This window comes from Sparus aurata, chromosome 15, assembly GCF_900880675.1.
Source record: "Sparus aurata chromosome 15, fSpaAur1.1, whole genome shotgun sequence".
In the NCBI taxonomy this organism is placed as follows: Eukaryota; Metazoa; Chordata; class Actinopteri; order Spariformes; family Sparidae; genus Sparus; species Sparus aurata.
The window spans coordinates 15,536,826-15,553,495 of record NC_044201.1 but is presented as its reverse complement, the minus strand read 5'-3'; the positions used below and the strand labels follow the sequence as shown (position 1 = coordinate 15,553,495).

The 16,670-nt window shown below is 40.0% G+C and overlaps 1 protein-coding gene across 8 annotated transcripts in view; it reads right to left on the bottom strand.

Moving 5' to 3' along the window:
- sorbs1 (sorbin and SH3 domain containing 1) overlaps nucleotides 1–16,670 on the bottom strand; it is a 48,864-nt gene that overhangs the window by 29,671 nt on the left and 2,523 nt on the right. For 6 of the 8 annotated variants that reach the window (XM_030441726.1, XM_030441729.1, XM_030441732.1 and 3 more), the window contains exons 1-10: nucleotides 9,585–9,836; nucleotides 5,324–5,366; nucleotides 4,949–5,035; nucleotides 4,425–4,541; nucleotides 3,547–3,653; nucleotides 3,249–3,390; nucleotides 2,961–2,990; nucleotides 1,369–1,511; nucleotides 774–834; nucleotides 553–627 (exon numbers count right to left, since the gene is read on the bottom strand). In XM_030441726.1, coding sequence (XP_030297586.1) covers nucleotides 553–627; nucleotides 774–834; nucleotides 1,369–1,511; nucleotides 2,961–2,990; nucleotides 3,249–3,390; nucleotides 3,547–3,653; nucleotides 4,425–4,541; nucleotides 4,949–5,035; nucleotides 5,324–5,366; nucleotides 9,585–9,821 — 1,042 coding nt within the window. In that variant the 5' untranslated portion in view covers nucleotides 9,822–9,836. Of the gene's footprint in view, nucleotides 1–552; nucleotides 628–773; nucleotides 835–1,368; nucleotides 1,512–2,960; nucleotides 2,991–3,248; nucleotides 3,391–3,546; nucleotides 3,654–4,424; nucleotides 4,542–4,948; nucleotides 5,036–5,323; nucleotides 5,367–9,584; nucleotides 9,837–16,670 lie in introns of those variants that run through there. The other 2 variants (XM_030441730.1, XM_030441727.1) reach the window with 2 other exon arrangements.

Below are 16,670 nucleotides of genomic sequence, written 5' to 3'. Positions count from 1 at the left end.
TGTGTCTTTAACTGTATTTTTCAAAGGTTGTTTTTTTGCAGCAGACATTTTGCTTTGTCAAAGGAGGAAAAGTACAGATGTCACTAACAACATTAACAACAGCTCTGTTAAGTAATGACAGTGAGCCATCATGCACAATACTTGACCCTGAAGCTGAAGCAGCTAGATGAGATACAGCCATCGTATATTATATCTTTTATGCCTGAGGTTTTTCCGACTCTGACATGTCAAAATGTCTTTTTTGAAAAAGACCTATTAAATCCGAAAAGCCTGCTGATCTTGAAAATGCCCCAGGAGAGCAAAACTGAGTTATATCAGGAAATCTGCACGAAACCTGCAGTGTATGGAGACAGCAGCTCTATGGTATGGAACAGATGTCAGAAAAGATTAAGAAAAGCCTTTCAAATACTTTATACATCTTCAAGGTATGCAGTTGTGTACTCGCCACAGGGCCAGGTATGACAGATTATACACAGCTCAAGTATTTGAAAGATCTCAGGATGGCTGCAGATTAGAAAAGCAAATGATAGCGGAGTCACTGCCATCGGATACCTTTGGATTTCATCTGAATGTCATAGTTCTCAGGGAAAATGTAGGTGGGGCGGTAAGGGTTTTCCTCAATAGGCTCTGAGCACAGTGATGGAGAGACAGAGCACAGTGTGACATAACATACAAACACATATAGAAACACACAGAGGGCTTTGACACACAACAACATGATCGGCAAAACTGATCAGGCACAAAACAATATGGAAGTGATGATTTTCTCTTACCTGGTATTCTGTGTATCTGCTTAAACATTGTCTTGTACCAGTCTTTGGACTTTTCAGTGTTCTGAAATTAAGAAGGGGAGATTTTTAACTGTTAACAAATGAAGAGCGATGATAGCAGAAAAACAACAGTGTCAACATTGTGATCTTGAAGCCGCCCTGGTGATGTTCAAGGCTATATCTGTATAGCATAATTTAGACACAAGGCACAGTGGGCATAGAAATACTTTGGAAAAGACTTAAGATGATTTAAATATCACAATTACAATTAAAGCATTCACATTAATTATAACAGATTAAGAAGATGTGTATTTAATTTATTCGAAAACCACATCCTAATGAATACCATTAAGATGCTGGCACCTAAATGGAACAACTTCATTGTTTATGTAAATAGTTACACCTCAAAACATAGTTAATTGCTGCAAGAATTATTCTAAAATTGGCTTAAATCGACAAAATATTATGTAACAATACAGAATAATTATAGGCTTTAAGTAAATACTAACTCTTTTTCTGTATGCTTTAAACAAAAAACCCATAAACCATCTGCAGTGAGTAGATCAGTGTTCATCTGACAGGATGTTTTGTCGCTCACCCGTACAGGCACAATGGGCTGGTTGAGAGGACTGAGGACGGGGGAGTTCAGTGACAGCCGCAGCCTCTTCCAGTCCATATCAGGGACCGGACTGATTGAGTCTCTCCCAGGTTCAGGGCTTTTGTCCCTTTCTGGGGTTGGATCTGTTACACAAAAAATTAAGACATCGAAAACCTGTAAACCAGACAAAAGTCAAGGCTCACAGCACATTTGCAAAGATTTTTATATGTGCTAGAAAGAAAAAACATAAAAAAATGGAAAAAAACTAGTGGTAGTTAAAATGGGTACATAAACATATATATGTATATGTTTATATATATATATATATATATATATATATATATATATATATATATATATATACACACACACACACACATATATACATATATATATACACACACACGCACATATATATACTGTAATTCACCAACTATTCTGTTATTACTATTTTACATTGCAGAGGGATGCATTTTGTATAACAAAATAAAGAAGACTGAAATTGTCATAACTACCATAAAAAACACTATATTTTGCACAATTACTTTTGTGCACATATCTAATATTGGGGAGTAACCAGTTACCTCTTACTAGCTGCATGTGATTAAGTTAAATAAAAATACATGTAATTGTAATCTGGTACAGTAACTGAGAAAAAATATGTAATTAAATTACAGTTACAACAAAATGTTGGTGATGACAACCAAGTATATATTATTCTTCAATTTAAACATTATTTCTGTTACTTTGCATCTTTTCACTGTGCAGGAATTCCTCCTTTTTTATATTTGCTGGACAGATTTGAGTATAACACCACTCCATTCATCGGGCAGTATGCAGTTTTGATTTGGTTACTTGTTTAAACTTGCACTGCCTCTCCTCTGTCAATCAGATCAATGCACATTGCTTGCACTTTGCAATTTTGATTGGTTGATTTGATTGATTTTTATGTGCGTTCAAGATGTAATAAGGCTCTATATTTTGTAACTGTGCATCCAGAGAGCCACATATGTACAATTTATCAAGCTTTACTAACCAGTTCAAAACATTTGTAAGAAAAGTGATCAAAAAGTTTTAAAATGTAAAGTTACATTATTTTGACGTAGCAAATAAAATTGTTACCTATTACATTTTAAGTACAAACTTATCATATGTAACCTATTACATTTCAAAAGCAATCGTCCCATCAGTGCACATATAAAGCATGTGAGATGAGCCAGGTAAGTGGAAATAAAAAAATATCTAAAATCTCATTCTGGTTGTCATGGTACCCTTTATTTTGAACCTGTTATGTGAACTGCAGGGAAATACACAGAGAATAAAACATATCCCTGATGTTTCTGTAAAGTCTGCCACCTTCTTTAATTGTCATATTTCCAGTGACACATAAAACATGACTCACTCACTTCATGAGGCTTGTGGCGAACACATTTCTCTGGCAGTGTTACGGCAGTGGGAGGGTGACAGATTGTTCAGTCGAAGAACAAACAATATTTGTCTGTAATAAAACTGGGACTGCTGCTGGCTAAGTTTAGGACATGAAAAATAAATAACAAATGTGTGTTAGACGTCATCAAGTCCCCAGTGCATACCTTCAAAATGAGAAAGATGCTTTTGCTGCTCTGTTGTAAGAGAAAGACACACAAGGACAGGACAGTGAAAGATGTGACAAAGCAATGAAGCAAATGTGAGAAAGCAGTGGCTATGTGAAAAACAGAGCAGGACAAGGCTGATGGATCACGGACAAGACATGGTCTAGATACAGCTAAGACTACCATAAAGCTCAGCTCATAAAATGTCACACAGACATGTAAAAGCATGTTCATGACAAATCTGAAAGCATTTGTTATTGGCCTCGACTTAGAGAATGATGTGCTCACCTCTGTTGTGCTGCAGCAGGACTATGGTGGGGTTAACTGTGCTAGTGCAGGGATAAACAGAGTTGGACGTTGATGTGATACAGTCCTGAGCGTCAGTGGAGGACGGAGGCTGATTTTCGCTGATACTTTCTGGTGTATATACCTGAATGTAACAGAAGATAAACACTCACATTTATAAAAATTAACAATTTTTTCTTGGAATTTCATCTCAAACTAAAGAGATCACACAGTTCTCATTACGGTAAAACCACAAAGAGCAAAACAAAAAGCCTGTTAAATGAAATGGAAGTAAACGTACCTGGCACTGAGTGTTGTTTACAGGAGGTAAATCAGCTGTGATGTTGCTGCCTCCCTCAGCCAATCCTGCTTTAGAGCTGTCTCCATTAATCTGGCTTGTCCAGCCACCTAAAAAGAGTCCAGAGGTCTCTTAGTTTGGCAGCCAGTGCAGCAAGAATAAAAACACACTGAAGATGATGCTAAAAAATGAAGAGTATTTAGTGCATAGGAAAACATTACAGCTAATCGCTCATCAAATAAATCTCCATTACAGTCAGTGGGGCGTGAATGCTTTCCTTGGTGGTTTTCATGCACAGAGATGTTAATATGGTCAGGAAAGGGAAAAAAAAAAAAAGATTCTCCCACAATCTCTGAACTCTGTCATCAGAACAAAGCGCCTATTCAGTGAGCTGCAAAGGCCATTTGTTCCAATGGCCTTTATGTTCAGGCTGTACAACAATTAAAGCATCTCCCCAAAAGCCTTGGCCAACCTCCAGTTCCACTGTGCTCTACGTAACAAACAAGCCCACAGTCAAGGCGCCCTGCTCCAAAGTGCAACGTGGGCAGGCCGCAACAAAAAAGCTCTTTGACACTCTCATGAAAATATGAGCAATAGCCCTTTATCGCAACTCTGAGCACCACTGAGCATGCACTTCGAAATGTGACGAGTTACATAATCCTGACATCAAAACAGCACTCTGAAAGGCGTGTGGGGAATTTATACAAAATCAAATGATGAAATGCTTTTTAAATTACAGCAACACTCACACGCTTCGTCCACATTCTACAGAGCCTTGTGCTTTTTTTTCACATGGCTATGCAACTATTACGGTCCTCCAAATATTTTTTCATCATGTGGCGAGTTGTTATGTAACAGCTGTGGCATTTGCTTGGACTTACTTGGCGTTGTGATGACATTTGGCTCTTCGCTGATGCAGCCCTCATCATCTATGTGGACGAGGGTGGCCCTTAGGGTCACCACTCCTTTGCCTTTGCACACTCTGCTGGGGTCCAGATCTGAAAACATTCAAAAACAAGAGTCTCACTGTCACAGCTCCTCATCCTTCAAGGCACTGGAGTGTTTTATTCAATATCCTCAAGGTGCACTCCTGCTGGGAATCATAATAAGTTACCGCTATCACATGCCCCAAAAGACTGAAATAGAACTGTAACATCAAAACCAGGTCATTAATTTAATATCCTCCTGTCCCGTAAAGCTAATTGCCACGATCACACTGTCAGAGCTGGAAGTAGAGCAGCTGGAGCTCGTCCTGTCTCGGCACAGGTTACATTAAAGTGACACCACACTGTTATCAAGTGAGTGGAAAGTGAGTTAAAAGCATTACTCTAAGTTTTCTTTGTGAGTGTGAGGTCTCCCACAGTTGCAGGCCATGAAAGATTGATGAGACGGAGTGATACGTCACCTGCAGCAGGAATCAGGTCAGGAGAGCCTTTCATGGTTGTCAGAGGTGTGATCCTGACAGCGCAGACCGCCCGAGGACCTGATCTGACTGTAATACACAAAAAAGACGTGGGTGAAATGTCTGAAAATTCTCATCAATTAAAGTAAAGTTAAAACACCCCTCTTTAGAGGAAAAAATGCACAAAATCCCAGGATCAATGAAAGATCTTAACATATTCTATACCGATAAAAGCTTTAAATGAAAGTATTTGTGTGTCTTTATGCCTCACCAATATCAAATTATTAGACTAATTATCTATTACTATAACTACTCAGTGGTAATTCCATAAAGTAGGCCCACTAAATAATTTGTTGAACTCAGAGTGAGATGACTTACTGGGAGTTGCACTCGGTCTCAGGCTGCCCTCTTCTGGAGAGGCCTGGAGGAGAAACACAGGGACACAAATATTCGACAGTGTTATCAAGGAAAGGAGCTGATATCTGGAGAGTGTACTGCACACAAATCAGTGTCATAAATCGTTAAGCATCAGCCTGCAGATAGAGCAGCAAAGATAACCACATCTGACAATGATATACTACAGTTAAGACAGATATGCCTTATGGTCTGTTTGTTTTTAAGTTTTCCTTAACAAAACCTCCAAACTAGACATGTAAGTTTTACCTGATTTGTCCGACAAATCATGCGGTGTAGCAATGTTAGGTTGGGCTGAACAATTTATTTACTTTTTATCCAAGCTGCAATATGGCTCTGTCTATCTGTCTGTCTGTCCTAATAACAGGGCTGGCCCTTAATATTCAACTTCTCCGATTTCCGTCCATTGGATAGGTATTCAGTTTTTAATATTTGGATTTGGAGATTTGTTTCTTGCTTGTTTTGTATTTTTGTGTTGTTGCATAATAAATACTGATAGCAACAGGGCTTCACATACATTCAGTTATTTTCACTGAATTATTGGCTTATTTATTTTTTGGTTTCATGGTGTAGTTTTTCCCACACTTTGACTTTACTTGGGAATGCGGCAAAGCTATATTAAAGTATAAAAGTATGGTAGGATCCATTTTAGCCTTTATTTGTATTTTTTTCCACAAGTCAGAAAGAACGAATCCATCCCTGATCGATTGATGAATGGACAATCTGCCCTCGCTCTATCTTTCCCGTACCTGCTCCTGCTCTGCCAAGAAAATTATCGCAATATGGTTGTTTTTTTGGATATTATTCAGCCCTATCAGTGCTGTATATCTGCTGATTTATAAGATGGCTGTAACTTCTCTTTTCTCTGCATCAAACCCAAGAAACTTCACATCAGATGGAATTCTTGTATTAGTTGTGGATCAGAGTGAGTTTGGTAACCATGCCAGTGCTTTGCTGCAGTGTTAGCCTGCAGCAAGCTGGGTGTTTTATCATGACAGACTGTGTATTACTGAAGTAATATTACACATAGAGAACATTTCTTGAAAGAGCCTGCTAGGCTGTAGTGTCCACTGCACAAAAAGTGGAGTCACTGCAATCAATAGCTGTAATTGGGGACCTCATATGGCTAATGAAATTGTGCTGGCGCCCCTGTGGTTCGGTTACACATTGAAATGAGATACAATGAAGGCAGACAGGAAAGCGGTGAACTTCCAGTCATCTGTTTGAATCTAGTCTACAGCACACAAGACTCCATATTCTACTAGCATTCAATGACACAGACATGGCTTGAAATGCACCACAATGTTATTAGCTTAAAAAAGCAATAACCTCAAGTGATTAACATAGAAAGATCTAATATATAAAGTTGTCCTTTCATACCCTGGTAAGTGCCACAGTAAAAACTCATCTCACTGATATTAAAGTTCACAGCAAAGGGAGTAAACAGCAGCACGGATCAGATGCCTATTGACCGTCCAAACAGTCCAATATCAGTGTTACTCATGCCGTACACAACCATGATATCTATGAGAAAACCATCTTATGCAGGAAATCAACAGCAGCTACAAGTGAAATGAAATAGAAGGAATTTTCAATGGATAATGGTTCTGATATACTGCTTATAACAATTCGATGAGGAGGAACTTGACACTCTCATCTCTGACGGCATCAAAAGCCTCAGTTTGCATGCATTTACTTATTCAAGAATCCTACATCTTTTCCAAAGTCAAATTCAAGCTTTCTAGCAACTTGCAGCAGTGCTAAATTACATATCTATACACAGTACATACTGTAGCCCATGATAGCATTCTACAGAGGGATGAAATATTAAAGAAACACAAAAAAATTAATGTGTCACCTGTCTGTAAGGAGATTTGTCTGAGCCAACGGCTGATCTAAATCTAAAGCAATTCATTTTGAAAGTAATGCAGTTACAATTTCAAGCAGTTTCAAGCATATCATCCAAAGTCCGACCACTTTTCCATCCTTGAAAAACACCACACAAAAATTCAAGCACTTTCAAGGTTTGCCTGCATCCATACGTATCCTGTTTCTTTTGGTTTAAGGAGGAAAATTGGCTTTTTTCAGCCCAGCGATATGATTTAAAAAATGCAACTGTGTTCCCCTTTAAGGAACGAGTAGGGAGGGTGTGAGAGAGAACAAACATATGTTAATCTGAGCTGCATCAGTGGAGCATGCACAAGCAACACCAAGGCCACCAGAAAAGTGGCTGAGAAACACTTCCCATTGCTCCGCCGGGCCTCTCATTGTACTCAGCCAGCACGGCTGATTTAGGAGATGTCCCCATTTAAAAGGCCAAGAAAAGGGCTGATTGAGTCAGGACACAAACACACACACAAAGGCACTCAAACAGTCACTCCAGCATACATGCACACATACATAGACACTCACAGCTGGTGTTTTATGCTGTGAATAATGAATTAATCTATTTTATGATTTTATTTTAAGAAGATTTTAAAGTTATACTTTCACTTGTTCCACTCTAAGCTTGTGTGGAACTGTCTGTGCACTATGTTTACACATTGCAGTAAATAAGCCAACCTGCAGAACAGGCAGGGGACTCATGTTCCAGCTGGAAACCTCTGCAAATAGGCCAAAATGGATGAGGGAAAATGGGAGCGATTCCAAACAAGTCCCATGAGGACACAAAGCACAAACCTTTTAAAACATCTTCTAGTCTTGGAGCTGAGCTGTCCCTGAGCATCAGAAACTCTGTGTATTTATTTCCACTCTCTCTTTAATAAAATCAACTTGCTTCCTGACCCCCTGCATCCCAGAGAGGCAATGTGTCCATGATCTCATTTCCAAAACCATTAACAGACATTCCTTTGAGGAGTGCTTACACTGATCTCAACTGTACTTCCGCTGTATCCTCAGATGAACCCCAAAAGAAATGGTGAATATAAACTACAAAAGAGGGACGTGGGAGTTTTGAACCTCTCACATTTGATAGATGGATAATATGAAGATGAAGCCTGCAGCGTTCAGTTCACTGTATAAACACATGAGTGCAGACATCACCCCTGGCCTTTTTAGGAAGAGATGCCTCAGAGCAGAGCCAGGCAAAGAAGGCCATCCATCCAGCCTCTGAAAAAGAGGAGACCAGTGCAGGAGCTGTGGGACGGGCCAAGACAAACAGGAAAATAAGAGGAGAGTTTATCAGCAAAACTCCCGTAAAACTGCAATTCACCCATATGCGCCATTACTCCTTATCATCGAAGAAGCTTTTAGATGTCTGATCTGATCTGGAAGGTAAAAAGGAGTTATAGTGAAGCTGAAGTGGAGAACTCAATGTTCAGCAGATTGTAAGTTAAACCGAGAAGCTAAGCAGTCTAAAGTGGGATTTTTTTCAGCTTTTTGTTCACATTCTCCATAAACATTGGCAAGAGTACAAAAATATGTATAATATCTTGAAAATGCCTGAGATTGCAGTTTGACTTTGTTTTTGCCTTTTTTGACAGATTGTGTGACAATCTCAGAGGCCTTTGAACAGCTGGACTACCTCAAGATGAATACTGTTATCATAACTGCAAAACAAACATTTAATTATTGTTAATGTTTATGCAGTCATATTACTGTTCTCTGCAACTAGTCAAGAAAAGAAATGTTGTTGTTGTCATGCTATCGCCTTGTTATATTTATCTTTGAATAAACAAACTCAAATGTTATAATTTCTGGTACTGAGATGATATTACTCTACACCAAGTGACCTAATGTCCAGACCAGGACTAGAGACAGACTAAGTGTTGGTGTTTTCCATAAAAATGAGGGAGAACACAAAGGCTGCTATAAAGTAGAGCTGTCCTACTGGCAGTCCTACTGAGCTCACACATTCTCTGATCGTCTCTTCAGACTTTAAATTCACAGACCTGAGAATACGTGTACAAATCATTTCTAATAATGCAGGTGTTATTCCCACACTAAAAGTAAAAACAAAACAAAACAAAAAAACATACAGCTAATGAAACCCACTCTCAGCTTGAGCCTAAAAGCAGGAATATGCAGGAAAGGCAGGATGAATCATCCCATTAGCAGCTCAGGTCCACTACTGCACTCTTTTCTCACACACACACAGACGCATAAATCTCCAACTGAATGCTCTTGGGTGTAACTAAAATACCTTTCCAAAACAAGCAACTCCCAAAAGGCTATGATCATCCCAAAGCATCACTACGGATCTAGAGTGGGGCATTACTGTACCTACTTGATAATGTGCACAGTCAGTCCTTACTCCTCGGACATCAGGTCCTTCTGAAGCCTCCTGAGACTTCTGGCTGAGCTTTGAGGGTTCCGTCTCGGCGGGACGGTCCCAGCTTTGACCTTGACCCTCGCTATGTAGGGGGTCTGTTTGTTTTTGACAACAGGCGTGCCCAGATGGACCTGTCAGCACATGCCACCTTGGAATGTGGCACCCACTCAACAACTGTGCAGACCACCACATAAAATTCTCCTACCCCCTCGAAATGCTCCTGCAGGTCCACTAGATGAGAGACAGACAGACCACTGGAGGACGGCTGGAATTTGCTACCAGATAACTAAACTATCCATAAGGTCACAATACCTCAGTCAAAATGATGAACTACTTTAATGACTATTAATGACTGTGTGTTAATGTCTGATTAGATATACGATCTCAAAATATTTAGAAAGGGATTAGAATTGTAACATAGCAACATGTAGATGAATGTGTATGTAGATACTAAAGTTTGAAAGGACTTTTTAAACTGACCAGTTTAGTCTAAAAAACACTCCCAGAACCCAGAGTGACATATTCAAAATCTTTTTTGTACAAGCATCAGTTCAAAACCCAAAGATTAAAGAGCCAGGATTGCTATTTCCCCAAGTTCATGTTTACGTTAAACTAAACTAACTGGCTGATGGCACCGGCTTCATGTTCAGCATGCGGTCATACAGCAAAGTGACATCAAACTTCTCATCTAAGATCTTGGAAAGAAAGTGTCAGTGTGAAGTGAACATATCCCTCTGCAATTAATAAATGTAAAAATTAAGCATTGTTAACGTGTGTTGTTGTTAGTGTGAGTTAACGCAGTGTGTCACATGGAATCCGACATGCCTGATGACACTGGCATGGCTGATGCTACTTGCAATTCAGATGCAGCGACCGGTGCTGCTGGAGCCAGTTCATATGAAGATTTGAAGGTTTATGAACAAATCAGTAACTATTCCTACAAGAAGATACCACATTTTTAAGCCTGCTGGGTCCGAAAAAACAGACATAATGCCAGCCACGTCGGCAAAGACCTGCACTAGACTACACTGTAGGAGATTTGAAGCAAATGAACTCTTGCATTTTAATCTGTGTGAACAGTGCTTTGAGCTAGCTCTTGTGAAGCATGAACTTGCCCCAGACTGAAGCTGTGTGACCCATCACACCTTCTGGATAGCAGGGAGAAGTATATTATCACTTATTTTGAGCAACTTATTAAACTATTATTAAGAAATTATCGTAATAAATAAAACAAAGCTGCTTTTATGTGGCTGTGATGTGGTCAGAGATCAGAGAGATCATTTTATCAGTTATGGATAAAATACAAACTGGATGGTATCCAACAAACGGTTCTAACCCTAGAAAATAGATTTTTCCCTGAACTTCTTTATGAGCTAATAATTCAATGTCATATCCAGCAGACCAGAGCATTTTCTATTGGCAGCGACGATCAACATATTTATCTGAAGCAGACTGCAGTGAAAACTAAACAAAGGCAGGGTGGTACCAAGTTGAACAGTGATGAATTTCATGCAGGGGGTCTCTGTGCTGTAGTCAGAGGCTGCCTTAAAAGTGAGCTATGTTAACACAAAAGAACTCTCATCGCATGCTCAGCTGTACTATGGATGAAGAGAAAGGGCTGTTACGTAACGCCGTTTGACTTCTGCTTTGTCAACAAATGGCAGAGAGGAGAGAAGCTGTCCAGCGCTGTGCGTGGATCCCACCAAACAGCTCCAAACATGGCTCGATAGGGACGCTCCAGAGCAGCAGCTTATCCCTCTAATTGAGAAGAGACCCCCACCTACCCCTGCTCTCTTCCATAAACAGCTTCCACTCTGGACAGCAGCCTGGGATTCTACACATTCCTCAACCAAGCTATTTGAAGTTCATTTCAAACAACTGCAGCATAAAAGGAAATGTATTTTACTTACACATTGCAGTCATTAAAGGCCTGAGAGCAGGATTACGCATCATGTTGATAATGGATATAGAGCTTAAGCTGAGTCTGAATGGACGCTGCTTCTATGCCTTTGAATTATTTGAAACTCATCTAATGAAATATCACAGTTACAGAGACTTAACAAGTGTAAAGTGATCCTGTGGTATCACTCTCATATTTGAGGACTATTTTAAGGGTGTTTGTAAGAATAAAATCTGCTGTTCTGAGGATGAAAAAAAAGCACCCATCACACCAGCCAGTGACAGTTATGTCCCTCAGTGCCTGGAGGCTCACAGCCTGCCAGCATGTCCATGAGAAGCCCTCACAGTTATTGGATGTGACCATGGCCAGATCCCCGGGACAGGGAACACTTGGCTGGCACGTGTGAAGGTCCTGGGGAGGACTGCAGTTGGCTGCATGGGCTGAACGTCCTGTTACAGATGCTGTGTTAGGGAGCCAGCCTGTTTATAACGTGCCTGCTAGGCTTTTAGAGCCAGTGTAATAAGAATGTCAGTGAGCTGACAGTTTTGCCAGGGTGGTACATCTTCACGGCAAGGGCTCCGGGCTACACTCCAAGAGTGAGAACGCTTGGATCACCAGGTCTGGAGTGAAGATAAACATTGAACTGAATATTCAAGTAGCCCTGTTGTGTCTCTTTGGGGGGCTCTTACTGAGTTTACTTTGGTAGGTACCAAGTGGAAAATTCCAAATAAGAAAGGAAAATAAGGAGATAACTGTCAGAGCTACAACTATTCACTAACTATTAAACCACAATGGCACTAGCCATTCCATTAAGGCCTGCCAGCCTCCTGAATTTCATCAAACCTAATCCAATATCAAACTCAACAGTATGGTATCACTCTAAATTCTATACCACCTACAACTGCTAAAGCATAATTTAAATCAGGAGATCACAGATTCATAGATACCAAAGTAAATGAAAACTTGCAATGTTAAAGAAAGTGAGAATCCCGAATCCATCCCTTTGTCTGGATTGGCACCAATAGTTAGTAATAGTCTGTTCTGGGCTGACACCCATCCTCCATTCAAGTTTTGTGGTAATCCTTCTGACAAACCAACAAGCCAGCCAGCCAGCCAACAACAGACAAACATATAGACAAGTGTGAAAACAAAAGAAAAAAAAATCTACTATAGGTGTTTGTATCAAAATAACTGTTAAATAGCTCTATATTCCAACAGTAATCACTGTTATAGAGAGTTTGGTCTTTATGTCTCTCCTTCGACTAATCATGCAGTAAGAGAGAATTCTCACTTTATCCAATTAGGACAGAGAACTCTATAAAGAGGTGGTCCTGTCTGCTTGTGAACAGACAGAGCGCACGATCCTCCTGTTTGCTGCTATGTCCCGCGATTAACGCTGTGCATTCATGTTGTGACATGAAGAGCAGGGGGAGGACTGGTAACTGCAAAAAATGGACAGAAAGTTAGCTAAAACTACAATAACACCTACAGCAGCTGTGATAGCGAACTATTTTGATAATCGATCAATCAGTTTGAGTAATTTTTCTAAAATGAACATTTCCTGTGAACATCTTTGGGTTGTGGACAAAACATGATATTTAAAGACGTCATCTTGAGCTTTGGGAAACACTGATCAACATTTTTCACCATTTTTTGACACTTTATGGACCAAACAACATGTCAATTAATTGAGATAATAATCAACAGATTAATAATAATTAAGAAAACAAATAATCTTAGTTGCAGCCCTAATAACTGTGATACAGTAAGTGATATAACGGCGGGAAAAAAAACCCTCAACAACTACAATCTATGACAAATTCCTTGAGATAATATACTGGCATTTAATTTGGGAATATGAATAAGCAACACAGATGACGTTTTTTTAATGTCATCACTGGATAACGAGCTCAGCTGTGCACACAACAGATTCCTCCGGCCTCAGATAATGGGGCGTTCTGCGCATTAGGTGAACAATTCAGATGATTGTCTGAGAGAGTGCTGAAAGTGTTTCCTCATCTCTCAGCTGGATGTTTTGACTCGGACGTGGATTGGAAGCTCTGAATGTGTTCCCTAATATAACTCTCCGAGCGCCTGTGTGACAGGGCTACTCGATAATTGAGTCATAGGATATGGCGGCTAAACATGAATATAAACAGCGATGTGATAATCCAGCAATTTTAAGTGCTACGAAGGTATCCTCGTGTGAAATGAGCGTGCAGCAGGACTCCAGCGGGTCCCCATCATCTGTCTATTTCGGGAATGCCGGCCCAGTCTGACTCCGTCCTGTCACACCCAGACACAAACACAACAGCCATCAATTACCGGCTGGCTTCACGGGTGGCAGCAGGGAGTTTCATTACTGTTGATTATATTCTGCAGTGAGTGATTTATAAAACATGCTATGTGTCTCTGTCACTTAATAATTCCAGTTTAGTTTGTGTGATGATGAGTGAGAACACATGCTGGTTCTTATCAAAATATCTGACAACAACTGTGTGGATGCTGTTGTTTCCACCCCTCGCGGACATACAATACAGGAGAGGGGATGGAGGGGTGGCATTGGGAGAAAGAGGAGCGCTGCTTAAATCCATCACTAATGCATAAATTGTCTTTTCACTGCCTTGTTTACATGCATCCATGATCGGGGGGCTTCTTTGTGCCAAAGCATAACACTTCACTTCACCGACCACTTCAACCAATGGCAGCAGATGGAGGAAGCTCACACGAGAGGCGGGAGGAGGGGGTTGCTTAGCGACCTGTTGTAACATTAATGGAGTGAAAACAGAAACCTGGTGTCTGGCTGGAACATCCGGCCTGATCCTAAGCCATTCTTTATACACAGTGAAGACAAGGCGGTTTTCTACCAACATTGTCACAACAAGCTTTTTGTCAATGTCATGCTTATATGGAGCTTCACTAAGCATGCATGAACTCTGACTAATAAATAAGGGTGATTTTAAAAACATACCTTGACAAAAAAACCTCAAGATAATTCAATTATTTTGCTATTGTCCAATTGAATTTTATACTACATCCATAACTGCAATAAATAATGGCTGATCATTGGTCTACACTCAGGTAGGCCTACACAACAGGGGCAATATCTTCTCAAACATGTATACATGTATGACACTTATTTTGCAAAGCAAGCTTATTCTAATGACTGTCTTAACTTGTGTGGAATTGAATAAACAAACTGTAACTGGTTAATAAGCGTCAGATTCCAAACCGCATAGAGGTCATGTTGGAAATCATGACTGCTGGATCTGGAGGCCAGCTGGCTTCAGCAAATCTTTGAAATTCAGTTTTGAGATTCGTGTCTCAGAGGGTCTCTCCTCTCAAATCTAACACGTAACGTGACTCTGAACAAGCTTCATAAAATATTAACAACTGCGCTGGGTTCACATCAACAGGTCCCAGTCTCACTCCACAGGTTATCATTTCTGTTTGTCGAGCTCAAAAGACTGAAATGCAACACTCTGACCTTGATTTATTGCCTCTTATGAAACCGTGCACCAAACTTCACATTCTGTTTGAATATTCTTTTGCACAGCAGCACTTTGCACCCTGAAATCCTGTTGAGACACATTTAAACATAAAAGAGAATTCACCTTAAAACCCCCGAAATCAGCCTGGGTCCTGTAGTTTGCACTGAAGCTACTTAACTCTAGAAATTCAGAGTGGTTTGGCTGCTGTCTGAGTGAACAAATGGCTCCTGGCTGAGCTGCTGGCGACCAAACATATGACAGATGTAGCTGTTCCATTTACACACGCAAACCCACTTGCGTGTCTGTGTGAACAACTCAACCAACCAACCCAGTCTAAAGTTAAAGTTAAGTCTAAGGTAAATATAATAAGAACAATCACTCGGATGCTTGGTCACACATACACAGTCCTTTTACACGTGGGAAGCAAATGGAGGTCCTCTTCTTCCTGAGTAAACACCATGTAGATACAGTATATCTGTTAAACGTGTCCAGCATGATAAGAAAAGCAGGAGATTGTGATACTCTGAATTGTGCCATCCGCAGACCGAAACACTGAAACACGCATTCTCAAGAAAATCACTCAGGCTGCTTTGCCTCCGTCCTTGAGGCAGTTTGATTAATTATTTGCGCAGGGGTTAATATTTTATCAAGCTTGTTTTCGCGTCATGTTACTCGGATCCCTTGGAGTGACAAAGAAATCGTTACTGTAGTAAAATCATGAATGAAAGCACAGGAGGAGGCAAAGACATCTGCTGAGTTTCAGAGGGGAAAAACACGGCTTGTTGACAGTGAAGCAACAAATTTCGCAATGAGGCTAGTCAGATTTGGAAATATACTGAAGGCGCATGTTTTAAGTGTTTTAAATGCAGAAAAGAAACATGTTCACAATCAGTACCATTATAATTGGCATCCTGTAATTTGTTATATACCTGTGTAGAGTTTCCTCTTTACTTTGGAAACTATTAAAAATCCTGCTGTGACAGTGCTCTGTCGTGTGAAACACGAGATGAGTGTGTTTGATTGTCTTTGCGTCTATATAATATTTAGGTCCACATGTGTGCTGTGAAGCCGTTGTTCAAGTCATGTACAGTTCATTATGAGGCCTCAGGTGGACGAGCTTGTCAGACTGGAACATGAAGTTTACCATTCAGGTCCACTATGTCAATAACTCACACTATAACTACTGTACAGTTACACAACACAGGTGCTCATGAAGCAGTTACTGGAGTAATACAAAGAAAACTAAATATTTTAAGTACTTCTGAGACATTTAAATCAGAAGAAAAAGATCTTTATTGACTGTTTTTTTTTGTATGCCTGGGCAAACAAAATAAACAACTGACTCTAAAGGACAACACATTGATTATGTTTGGCGGACCCTGCTGCCTTTCTAGCTTCAAACAGTGTTCCTGGGGACCTTATTTTCCTCTGAGAACAGCTTGTTTATCCAGTAATAGAAATTATAAATATGTCTGAGTTCGTATTATTACCTCATTAATATTTTAAACATCAAAATTCAGAGTTTTAATGTTTTATCCAAAACTACATAGCGCTCCTTTAAGGAGCAGCACCGAGAATCCTCCTGAACTGCATAACACAGGTACTTATGCACCTCCAACTCTTTTCTCCAACATTCAACTCCTCGCAGCC